The 12158-nt window shown below is 41.8% G+C and overlaps 4 protein-coding genes across 4 annotated transcripts; 3 read left to right on the forward strand and 1 right to left on the reverse strand.

Annotated features, from left to right (window-relative positions):
- Window positions 1–1317: 1317 nt before the first annotated feature.
- Window positions 1318–1947, forward strand: H6S33_003545 (uncharacterized protein; the record flags this gene model as incomplete). Its single annotated transcript, XM_044834899.1, has 6 exons — window positions 1318–1392; window positions 1466–1502; window positions 1593–1605; window positions 1659–1676; window positions 1738–1825; window positions 1903–1947. The coding sequence occupies 6 exons, from the start codon at window positions 1318–1320 to the stop codon at window positions 1945–1947; spliced, it is 276 nt and encodes a 91-aa protein (XP_044691906.1).
- Window positions 1948–4596: 2649 nt separating this feature from the next.
- H6S33_003546 (uncharacterized protein) lies at window positions 4597–6435 on the reverse strand (the record flags this gene model as incomplete). Its single annotated transcript, XM_044834900.1, has 5 exons — window positions 4597–4602; window positions 4657–4667; window positions 4912–5385; window positions 5448–5804; window positions 5895–6435. The coding sequence occupies 5 exons, from the start codon at window positions 6433–6435 to the stop codon at window positions 4597–4599; spliced, it is 1389 nt and encodes a 462-aa protein (XP_044691907.1).
- A 225-nt stretch (window positions 6436–6660) lies between these two features.
- H6S33_003547 (uncharacterized protein) lies at window positions 6661–7491 on the forward strand (the record flags this gene model as incomplete). Its single annotated transcript, XM_044834901.1, has 2 exons — window positions 6661–6919; window positions 7022–7491. The coding sequence occupies 2 exons, from the start codon at window positions 6661–6663 to the stop codon at window positions 7489–7491; spliced, it is 729 nt and encodes a 242-aa protein (XP_044691908.1).
- Window positions 7492–7882: 391 nt separating this feature from the next.
- Window positions 7883–9899, forward strand: H6S33_003548 (uncharacterized protein; the record flags this gene model as incomplete). Its single annotated transcript, XM_044834902.1, has 9 exons — window positions 7883–8125; window positions 8179–8508; window positions 8564–8582; window positions 8642–8755; window positions 8816–9035; window positions 9299–9389; window positions 9463–9678; window positions 9738–9783; window positions 9856–9899. The coding sequence occupies 9 exons, from the start codon at window positions 7883–7885 to the stop codon at window positions 9897–9899; spliced, it is 1323 nt and encodes a 440-aa protein (XP_044691909.1).
- Window positions 9900–12158: the final 2259 nt, after the last annotated feature.

Genomic DNA, 12158 nt, shown 5'->3' on the forward strand with positions numbered 1-12158 from the left:
GGCGATGAGAGATGGGCATATGACGCCTTTTCGTAGGAGTAGAAAAACACACCTTTGACTGCGTGAATCTGGCTCGCCGGTGTGCAAGGGGAATTCGTCAAATTGCAGTGAGGTCTTTAGAGATGTAAGGGCCGTGGCAAATATCGCTCTAAAAAACGCAAGGGACGTGTCAACATTTAATCATACCATGAAAATGAGACAGAAGGCTAGTGCATAGAATGATATGTAGATGAATTGAAAAGAGGAAGCGAGGGACATATCATGAATACATGGGGAGCGGAAGGGGAAGACAATACTATTTAGTCGTTTAGAAGACGTTAAAGAGAAACGGACAATGATAGCCTTTAAATTTGTCTTAGAAGAAAAATTTATCTCGTTGAGGGGGAGAGGACAGACGTCGAGAGGAAGGGGAGTTGAGTGGTGGGGGGGGGGGGGGGGGGGGAAGGGGATTGAGGGTTGCAGAAGGGATTGGAAAAGCAGAGGGGGGATGGGATGGTGGAGAGGCTAGGAGTGAGGCCGATTTAACTTGGGGGACGATGACGAAGTGCGAAGAAGCTGAAATGTGTGTGCACGGGTGGTAGTGGTTATCGGTAGTCGCGGTAGTAATATGTAGCAGAAGCAACAAGAAGCGAAACAAACCTTTGAAGTTATTCTGTTCAGGAAACCGAAACCAAACGATGCTAGCTAAATAACAAGAATAATGAGAAAAGGTAGATCCGTCCGTGTATAGGATTCGACGATGTGAGTGAGGGAGGATGATAGAGAGCGAGAGGTTTTAGAATGGAATAGAATAGTATGCAGAGAGATCAAGGAAACAGAAACTCAGAAGAGACCAGAGAGAGACTGGGGGGCGCAGAGAGGTAGAAAGAAGAAGGGAAGACAGGGAAGGGTGGGAAAGTGGTGGTAGATGTACAGAATTATGAGAGAATACTACATGTGTCCATACATGGTCATCAGCTAAAAAAAACATTACAAAGTGCGAGGAGTCGGAGTTTAGCGTCTGTTCAGCGCGTCACAGTCAAGTCAGTCAACCGTCAATCAAAGGCAAAAGAATGCCTACGAATGCTTTTGACGTATGTACATGTTTATTTGTGGTGACCACCGTGGGTGCTACTCATTCTTCTCCTTAAGTACACGCATACATTTATTTCTCTCTCAAATTCGTTTCATAAATGTAACCTACATGTAGGCAGACCTCATTCTTTTTCGCCTCTACATACATCATCATCATTGTTTGACCACCCACCTCTCTAGAGTACAGCCATCGGGCTCTCACTCCAGGGTTGCCAAAGGTGCATACATACATAGCCGTATAAGATGTCAAGGGTCAGCGGCGGTGACCGGGGCTGGGTTGAGGTTCTGGAAACAGACTTTTTTGAGAGAAGTTTAGATGTTGAATCATAACCCTATCACCCCTGATGTTTTTTTTTTTTTGTTTCTAATTATCGTCTTGCATAATAAGTAGGTACATGTAGAATACAGACCAGACTTGATAATCGAAGGTGAGTTCTGGCAAGTAATTCATCATCTCGTCTCCAAAGTTGAGATATCTACAGTCTGACTGAGCATGCTCCAAACTGTTCGCTGTCCAGGTTATAATAACCTGTGTCCATTTCGATGATTGGCCACGGTTCCTAACAATGAAAATCAAATCCCAGTCCATGCGATGCAGTAGAGTAAAGTTACGCGTTTTGCTTGGCTTGAGCTAGCTTAACTAACGGTTCTTCTACCTCCGAGTCCGGCCCTCACCGCAAACCATCTACCGCCACATGAACTAATGCATCCCCACTGCAAATATCCGCATCCGTCCTGTCTGCTGGAAGGCGTACGAGCTTCTCCCTTCTCTCGAGATAATCGTTTCCAGAAGACAGACTTATGTGAGGTTTCATTCATTTTTGTCAGGACTTTACGCCCCGGAAGGAGATATTATTTATCCATTTATCATGATGGTCGGTCTAGTGCCCGGCAACGGCGCGCGCTGACGGCATGCTCATTCCATCTCACATGATGACATATCCTCCGCTAGATCGGCTACTCGGGAATTTCTTCTCCTTCGTTCTCATCGGCGTCACAATACCTACGATTTCTCACAACAATATCAATAAAAGAACAAGTACTCTACTATCCAGTACATAATAGATATGTAGGTATATAGCCACAAGATATCGATGGTACCGGTGGTAGTGAGAAGATGAGCTGGGCTCGAAAAAAGCAACTTGATCAAATTCAAGGATTCAAAACAGAGCGGGATATTTCTTCTTCTGAATCGTTGATTCGAGCATGAAGATGTGCATTTTTCTTAATTACTATGTTGTATCTGTTCCTGAAATGCTCCTGTAAATGAGATATTGCCTCAAAAACAGAAAACAGACATCCAACGCACAATTCTATTCAGACACACAGTCACACAAGCACGCACAAGTGTGGCTTCCTTGTCGTTCTCAGTTCGTAACGTGTCCTCGGGGCGACGAAGGGAGCGTCTTAAGGAAAACGAGCGGACGGAACCAGGTTTGCGGGTAGCCGCCATAACGTAACAAAGAAGGCTGGAGAAAACAAATAAGGTCGGAGGATTACTAAAACGGGAGCAGACGAAAACGTCCGTAGGTTGCAGGGATCTACTTCCTTGGTAGAGCATACGCTAGATTGCCGCCAAGAAATGAAAGGCTCAGTAACGTATTTCCAAAATTTATTTGATAGCACGTTTTGATGTCATAACCGAACCCGTCCTAAGTGATTGGTAAAGGAAAACAACGCCCAAAACGAATCAATTGCAAAACATATGCTTCCCTTGTTGGTATGTCAAATAGCCCTCTACAGTATCTCTTTTTAAACCCCACAGTACTTTGAATACACATAAATCATTTTGAAATGGATGCACAACTCGCAATTTTAAGATATAACCTGTACATGTGAGAGTTACATGTAGTGAAATACAATCCGACGACCAAGGAAACCACCGGGTAGTCTTATTATAGCATTGATAGTAGTATTCTCAAGAAATGTGTTAAGATATTGAATTTGTTGGGATCTTGGTTGACATGGCACCGGTACCCTCTACCCAAATCTCAAAACTTGCCGTATAAATTCCCACGTATGAACAGAATTATCTCTTGGAATATATGCTTATGGGTTTTTGTGAGGACGTGAAGGTTAGGGAAGTTGCCAATTTTGGTGTGTTTTGGCATAAAGACGGTGATTTATAATTATTAAGAATGTCTAAGAATTATATATGTACCTACATGTACATACCTTACTGTAGGTACCACACCCACAAATCAAATTTTGAGTTCTGCTATAGTTGAATACCTTCCTCCGGATCATCATAAAACATCAGCTGTCATTATAATACGGTTTAGATTATCGGCCTATCAAGAACGTACCACATTCGCATTATGTACAGATCTAGTTACAAACATGTAGGCACTCGAGTCTTCTAAATGTGCAGGCACATTATGTCAATTTAAAATATAGATGTACTAGTACTATAAGAGAGCACTTTAGCCATGAGGCTGGAAAATAATATGATTGTGTAAATTTAAGTGCTCACAACCGTAAAGGGAAGAGCTTATAATTAAGGTGGCTATAGGTGCGTAGGAGTGCATGAAGGAAATGAAGAATTAAATGTGAAATTAAGGTATATCATTTTAAAAAAATACCAGTGTTGAAATATGGTGACCTACGATTCGAACGGGATCGCCGCGCTAAGTAAATGATTCAAAATCGATCGTAGAGTTCATTAGGTACTTGAATATCACGTTGTATAAGTCTTCTATTGTGTGTCCTGAAGGTGTAAACCAAAGGGCATTTCAAGTGCAACTTCTAAAAAAGGTAGGTGCGTATTTTTATGTATGCAGTCGAACTCAATTATGTTACATGAATAAAAGATGAGGGGAGAAGTAGGACTACAGGTCTCAGAAACTCTGGAGTTAAGAGGATTTCCCTAGCTTAAAATTTGCGAGTTCTTGTAGTATATATTGGGCTGGATTTTATCAACTCTAAATGTTAATTTTTCAATGAGAATAAACTTCCAAATCCCAACCATACGCTCCCAAGCCGGAAACCTCAAACCCCTATGTATGTATCTCGACGTAAGAGTATTACACGGCCATGTAAAGGGGTTCTCTTGTCTCAGTCACAACGGCCTCAGCTCCCTAGCCTAAATCTTATTATAATCGCTTTGTCTCTTCATACGTTTTCCTCGTAGGCAAATCTCCCCAAATCTGGAGAGCATTGTGTATGCTCGGCATCTTGAAATCAAGAGGACGTCTTAGCAACAATCAGTTCGATCAGTGCCAAGTCTGTATTACCGAACACCCTCGCTAGACATTTTCAGAGCGATTAGGATATACCAGTGGTAATCAGCATGATCATTGAGGAAGGGGGCAGCTAAAGAATACTTTAACGCCTTCCACTACATGCAATCTACTATTTATACGATATACAAAGTTGGATTTCTCATTTTACCTGGAGACTTGGAGTAAAGGAAAAAGAGATAATTGTCTAACCCATTTTGGTAGTCTTACGTCAGTTAGTATATTTGTATATGTAAGTGCGTGTGTACTAATGAAATACCACATGTTCATGGTGTTGGAACTATTATAGCTTTCAGGAATTAGTACATCTTAAATGCGGAGGAAAAATTCAAGGGGTACTTACATATAAGTATACTATTTATTCAAAGCTACATTAGCAAGATCATAGAAAAGTTCATGGCAAAGAACTAATTAGCACTATAGGCCACAGTATCAGACCGCAGCATTGGTTGATAACGCATGATGATAGTGTATGTTGATGATGATATAGCATAATCATATCAGCCAAGCTATTTTTTGACCCCGACTTTTCTGGTTGGATCTAGGACGGGGTTGCAATTCTCAAACTCGTCCGGATTGTTTAAGCCGATTCGCTTACCAAAAGGGCTGACAAGTCCAAGTGGGGAAGCCAATGTATTAGGTATGACTTTTGTTTGCTTTTGAGAAGACCGCCTCCTAAGATCATCACTCCCGGAGCCAAAGTGAGCTTTAGAAATTGTGTTCAAGCCCTTTTGATGCTGAACATCAGGGACGATCCCCTGTAATACAGGTATGGTTCTTATAACGCCTTCATGTTTTCTAATTTTGCCGTCCTCCTGGGGTCGGGGTGTGGCAGGGAACAGCTCATTGGTCTCAGAAGTTTTTATCTTCTTTGTAACTCTTCGTTTCCTTCCAGCCACCGTGTCACTATCTTCCACCTTAGAGATAGAGTTGTCTAGGGTTCTTTCCTCAACCGTTTTCTTATTAACGTCCACAATCTCAGCTGATTTAGAAGCATGTTGATCGTCAACTGAGGCCAAATGGATCGATGAAATAGGTGCTTTGGGTAGATCTAGGTGTACAGGCCCAGGATCTAATTAAGTGGATGTTAGAAACATATGGGATGGATAAAAGGGAATTCAAATTGAGACAAACAAATGATAAACCAAAACCTTGCTAAGTGTATTCTTGCAGTAAACTCTGCTTCTCTCATCTGAGTAGTCTTTTGGCTCACTGAAGCTAACCCAATTGGTTTCCATTCCATGATTTCTTTATCAGCGCCCCTCGGAATATAAGTATTATGCCCCCCGATTTCCTCCAATCGCTCCTCACCTCCGATGGTAGCCGGTTTATATGAAGGCCTGACAGGTACTGCAGTACTGGTACCTTCGTTCCTATTTGATTGTTGGGACTCGAGCTTCCTTTTAGTTCCCTGGATATTGACATTGATGCTGTGCTGGAGCCATTGAGAAGACAGTGAAATAGGAGGGATATAGAATGCTTCTTGAAGCACTGGCGAGAATATCAAATATTTTTCTAGGGTATTATGTTTTTTCCCAATTGTGATGAGTATCTCTATGTGTGAGGTGTTTAGTGGCAAACCTGAAGGTGCAAAGGGGATTAGTGTCGGATCCTCAGAATTCCAGCTGGTGGCCGTCTCAATCGTGTTGATTGCCTCAATCGAGGATGTTAGAGTGGAGGCGGAGAGGTTATCTTTCGGTTTTCCAAAGTTTCGGGGAGGTGAATTAAATATAAAGGCCACTTCCTCTGTTCTTGCTACACGTAAACCCGAGAATTCAATCCGGGTACCTTTGGGCCATATTTTGGCCTGTGGTAGAACCCTCCAACCACTTACTACACCATCAATCTTGACCTCAATCCTCACATCACCCTTGGGATGATTTGGGCTATGACGGTCAGTATCTGCATCGAATTCGACCACTATGTAGAATGGAAGGGGCGAGCCAGTTGTTGCAGGAGAGATGACATTGGTTCTTAATATTGGATGTGTCATTCCCTGTATTGGGCTCCACGTGATTTTCGAGGTCGATTCAGAAAGTCTGGATAGTGTTGATAGAGGGCCCGAAGATATATCCTGAAGCTCCAGGAATGTATGGATTCCATAAGAGTGGAAACTAGGCATGATGGCCAGAGTTCAACTTTGTAGTCTTGAAACCCAAATGGTTTGATGGTTGGTAGAGAGGCCATGAATGATGATACACACTCACGAGGGCTGAGACCCTCAGCCCTCAACCCTGAGCCCTACCTACCTCAGCACTCCCTGAATAAACGTCATACAAGTTGTAGTAATCCACGCTACCTTCGTCTGTGCCTACATGTAGGTACCTTATGCAATTCAGTCAGCCCCATGTATCCATCGCTGCCTTCGCCCGCTCCATCAGATGTTTCAACAACTTCATATCACACTCTACCGCATCCCCGCTCGTCGGGCCCACTGAAGGCTGGATCTCGTCCCGAGTCAAATCTAATAGCATATCTCGATGTTCAGCTTCTTGAAGTTTCGAGGAAATATGCTAAGAAATTCCATGAGGGTGGCTATTTTGATATAAAGACAATCGCTGAAGATCTTGAGAGATTGGTAGATGTACTTTGGGTTTCCTCTACTCGTCTGTCTCTCGCTTTACTTTATTATACCCTAGCCACGCTCTCTCAAACACCAGGGGATATATTCGGTTATGGACGCTCCGCTAATCAAGACTTTGGTAAAGCAACTCTTCAAATACATTATATGCTTCAGATGGCGAACTCCTTCAACGATTATCTTGCCTCGTTTCCCCCCCACTTGAAAGTCACACTCCGTCTATTGGACACATTTGATAGATGCTTCTACACCCTTATAACAGAAACATCTGCTGACCCATCCACGCCACTCCCACCCGCATTTTCAGCATATCAAATGAACATGACCGAAAAGGTGCGACTAAAAAGCATGATCGAGAGAACAAGACTGCATGTGGTGAAGCTATTGGAGAGTGGGAGGGGAGCGCCTGATCCATTAACCGAGAATGCGGGAAATTTTGGCGAAAGAAATGAACAAATAGACATCGATACAGAAAATGAAACAGAGGTCGATGGGTGTGGAAGTTATGCAGACGACGAGGAGCTAGAAATTGAGGTATCAAAGGTTTATGATCGATGCATGGTTCAACTTGGAGAAGGTTTGAAGACGGTTGGATAAATTTGAAATGAAAGGAATGTTCATATCGCAAACATGCTACATACATGTATTATCTAGGATGTCATTTGAGCTTTTTTAGCTGGGCTTGTCTCTTTGAGTGGGGTTTGTGTGTGTGTATATAATCATAGTTCTTCAAACTGGATTTTATCTATGTAAGAAGTACATCTGCTCATGATCATGGAGCGTAAAAGCTCAAAGGATCGTAAAGAAATGATGATATATTATGAGAAAATGAAACTGAGGTGCCCAGTCCCTCATGTAGCTGATATGATTTCCGGGTGATGTTTCATGATCGTTAGTGCCATCCCAGATTTCCTAATAAAAGTGTCGGCTTAGTGTTAGTTTTTGGTAAGCTTTCTGCAACGGTTTCCGTTTTCGAATAGACACCAGAATGGCAGCAGGAGACGGATTTAATGTTGATGAACTCAACTGTGCTGACCCCTCGACCCACTCCTCCATCAAAAAAGATGATGGATATGTGAATAAATCCATCGCTTCTCTTAAGCCAGGTCACTCCAATGTATCTATCAGTGGAAGGATTGTCAATCTTTACTACCGAGAGACTGATTCTAAAGCGGATGAGGTCAAAAAAATATTAAGCATCATCGTCAAAGACATAGACGGTGTGATTGAGGTAGCTTATCTCCACTTATATTGTCATCGAATTTAGTTTAACTTGAGATACAGGTAAAATACGAGGTACCGTCAACCCTGGATGCCAACAGAAATGAAGCTGGCTTTTATCTCGGACGATTGTGTAGGGTATACACTACCGAAGTCTTTGCTCTAGATCCTCGGTCCCTTCAGAGCTCACCAGCAGGAATGTCTTACTACATCAAAGTTTTAGAGACAGACTACACTTCACAATTTGGATTCCTTGAAGAAGATGACACACTGTTTAGGACACCAATCAGCTGTACCTTGAGAAGCAAAGGGGAGGAATTCATGCCGCTGAGAACCTTTTTAGAGATTGGGCCCCGGATCCAGGGAGTTATGGCGCTGGTTTGCATTAAGGCAGTAAGTCATTATTGATTGTAGGTGACAAGACCGCAGCTAATTAGTACCATCAAAGATTTATTACCGAAGAATACGTATGTAGTCGTGATACACGACCCCCCACTGGTCTTAAAACATTCCTAACGTTTCTCAGTTTCAAAGATTGATGGAAGATTACTTAATAAAGTTGATGTCGTTGTCTTTGACGACACTTGCGACAGCAGATTGACTATGTGCGGAGCAATTTCATGTTCAGCAAGAACCTGGAGTACGCACGAAACAGGTTTGTTCGCAACTATTTTCACATCAACGATCTAATATTGGATAGTTCTCCTCATAACATCTGCCCATACTGAAGTATGGGAAGATAAGTGCCATCTCATAGTCAATCGCGCCACAACGATCGATGTCAACCCAGCCACTGAAGCTACAGCACGACTGCGTGCTTACGCTCAGCTCATCAAGCCACCTACATTCATCTCGCCTCAGTTTCCCGTAGATCAGGTTTTTGACTGGGAGAGAGAGTTAAATAGTACCAACAACGTTAGGTTACTTTATCGTTTTAGGGAAATCAATGATTTCGTAAAATTACGCCCTAAGGACCAATGTATCGGCTACATAAGCATTATCATTGCCGAAATTAACCTAGTTTCTATGCAAGTTACATAGAACAATCCTCACAAGTTTAACATGACTAATAGACAAGCACTATTAACTATAGATATAAGAAAAATATGTTATTTTATGGAAACTGGTGAAGCAAATAATGTCTCCTAACCTTTAATGCACGATATACTGATCTTTTATACAGCTGCGAAACCCCCGTCTTTACAAATGAACTCCAAGTCGAATGTATAAGATGCAACGAGGAAGTCCCAAATCTACTCCCTAATCGTGATATTGTCAGAAGTCCTCTGTAATATAACGTATTATTAAGGTTGCTGTAGAACTTACTCAGTATGCGAGAAAATCTAGATCGGACTTGTCACCGATGAAACTGGATGCCTACCTGGAAACAAGGCACTATTTTCTCATCGTTCTTGGAGTAGTTTCTTTGGCTGCTCAGTTGAAGAGCTGGCTAGGGGAGCGAGCATCGATAACTTTCGAGACTTTGAACAGAGAAATCTCTTCACCAGACTTACCATGATCTTTGGCTTAGATCCCAAAATTGAGGGGATTTCAATTTGGGACGTCCAGAGATAACCGCTATGATGACCCGCTATAATTATAAGAAGCTAAAAGCTTTAAAGAAAGGCTGTAACAAACCTTTACTTTGCGGGCCGTTGGTTAAGGGGCGTGAGTAAACTCCTATCTATGAGAGACGTAATATTGTTATCCGAGCTATGCTAATTAGCAGTCCACAATAAGATATGCTTTCAAGAATTAATAGTCAATATCCGGCGAGCTTCTAAAAACTCTTAGGATTATTCTATGAACTAGATTCGATCATGTTAAGATACAGACATTCCAGATTTTAATGTAATAAGAGCGGTTGCAATCGAGTGATATTTGATGATTACCGGTTATTCCTATTTGATCATCCACCACAAATATCAGTTTTAATAGCTATTAAGATTTAGGGGAGACCTCCCTTCAGCTTATTTATTGTACCTCTGTCTAACCCGGTGAGTAGTGGTCCACAATGCAGGATTTGAAGGTTTAGTACATACATGTATTCATATCGATCTCCTCGCGATCGTCAATCCCGAGTTCCACATATTAATAATAGTGTGAACAACACTTGAGTGAAAGTTCCCACTACAGGACCCGGATGATATTTTGAGCGGTAATATGAATTATTTACCACCGCGAGTCATAGGCGCCACCTGCGGGGTCCCATTACCTGAAGATGAAAGAGGGGTAGTCAATTCGAAACCAGCACTGAGATTTGTATATTAGCCATGTACATGCATGTAGATATATATGCTCTGCTCGATAGGCGAAATCCTCTAGTTCGCGAACTGGGTGCCCGGTTCAGTTGATTCCCCCGACAGGATGACCAGTTCGTGAACTGTACAGCCTTTTTGAGCGGGGCACGATTGGGAAAGTATGAATTCTAATCGATCAAGTTTCGCTTGAGATTAAGTCCAAGAAAACAACCAAGTAGTGTAGTGAAACGTCTTTTTAACTAAATTACCTTATTTTGAATTCTTCCAGGCCAAATACTACAAATACTACATGTAATTAATATACTCACTCGTTCTCGATCTCAATGAATGAAAAGCATCATTTATTTTGGAGGATCAAAAACCAATTGAGTACAGGCGTTATGTGGATTAATATAATATCAATCCAATTGAATACAATTACAATAGAATGACTGTGGAAGTTAAGGCTAACTCCCGGGCTGGGTGAGTTTGTCGATTTTCACTGCTAAAAGTCTTTTGGGTGGGACAACATCTTATGAATTTGCTGAACAGGTTAACCGTTCAAATTTTGTATGGTGCTTCTGAGCAGGACAACCCATTGGAAAATTTCGCCTATCGGGCAGAACATATATATCGGTTCAGGAACATTGAAATTGAAAGGTCGAGAGATGAAATGTTTCATCGTTTCTTTTGTCTTTTCCAAAATACGATAACTCTAGCTTAGGCCTAAGCTCGAGACTAGAGGGGCAAAGTCCGAACTAGCGCTCAGCTCATGGACTGTATCACCCCCTCACCGTTTTTCCAGATTCAGCCTGAATATTGGATGACATTAGTACTGCGTGGTTCTTGTATATAAGATGATCAAATTCTGAGAGACGGCCAATGATATAGCGTATCAATACTTTACCGCCTCAGGGGGGTATTTTATAAAACTTACCTATACCGATCATCAAACGCTTAGACAAACTACAGGTTTATAAAGACTTTTTTGTATATAAGCCCTTTTTAAAGCGAGTTTTCAGTCTTATCTCATCCTTAAACCTAATTTTGTCAGTGAAAATGTGTATCAACGATTCACTAAAATGAGGACTAGAATTTCGTCTTTTTATTTCAAGTTGTTATATATGAAGCAAATAGCGCCCGGTCCGCTTCAACGCCGGCATATATATGACAGTACACAAGTACTAGGGGTGTGCCAACTCGCGACCGCGAGTTGTACGTTGAATTATGGGTACCAAATAAAATTTAATTCTCCCTCTACAATCATGAGGGGCCTTTGGCCCCATCCTACTCCTCTCGTGAGTGCTCAGTACTTTGATGTGTCGTGCTGACTAATCAACATCCCTGCACTCAGCAGCCAATCAAACCGTTCCAATGTTAGAAAACTTAGCGATAGTACATTATAGACTAGGGGTGGGCCACCTCGCGACCGCGCAATTTAGGCAGCGGAAATATTATATTAAATTAGATATAAAAAAAAATAATAATAATAAAAAATAAAAAAATTAAAAAATAAAAAATAATACTTGCAAGGTATTTAGGGTCCAAAAGAGTTGCTGGTGCAACAAAGGTACTTAGCTTAGTAGTAAATATCTGATACATGTCCTCAATGCTATGGGTTCAACTCATGGCGGGAGCGCGAGCTGTGAAATTCAGACGTTAGTTAGAGGATGTGTCATTGATAACCCTATAGACGTTGGTATTTATGCCTCCTATAGGGAAGAGGGTTGTCCGCTTGGTGAGGCTGGGAACAGTCAACGATCCAAGAGTGTAATGCTCCGGTTATTTACTCCATCCGGTAGT

The sequence above is a fragment of the Morchella sextelata genome (genome assembly GCF_020137385.1).
Source record: "Morchella sextelata strain SCLS chromosome Unknown scls_15, whole genome shotgun sequence".
NCBI lineage: Eukaryota > Fungi > Ascomycota > Pezizomycetes > Pezizales > Morchellaceae > Morchella > Morchella sextelata.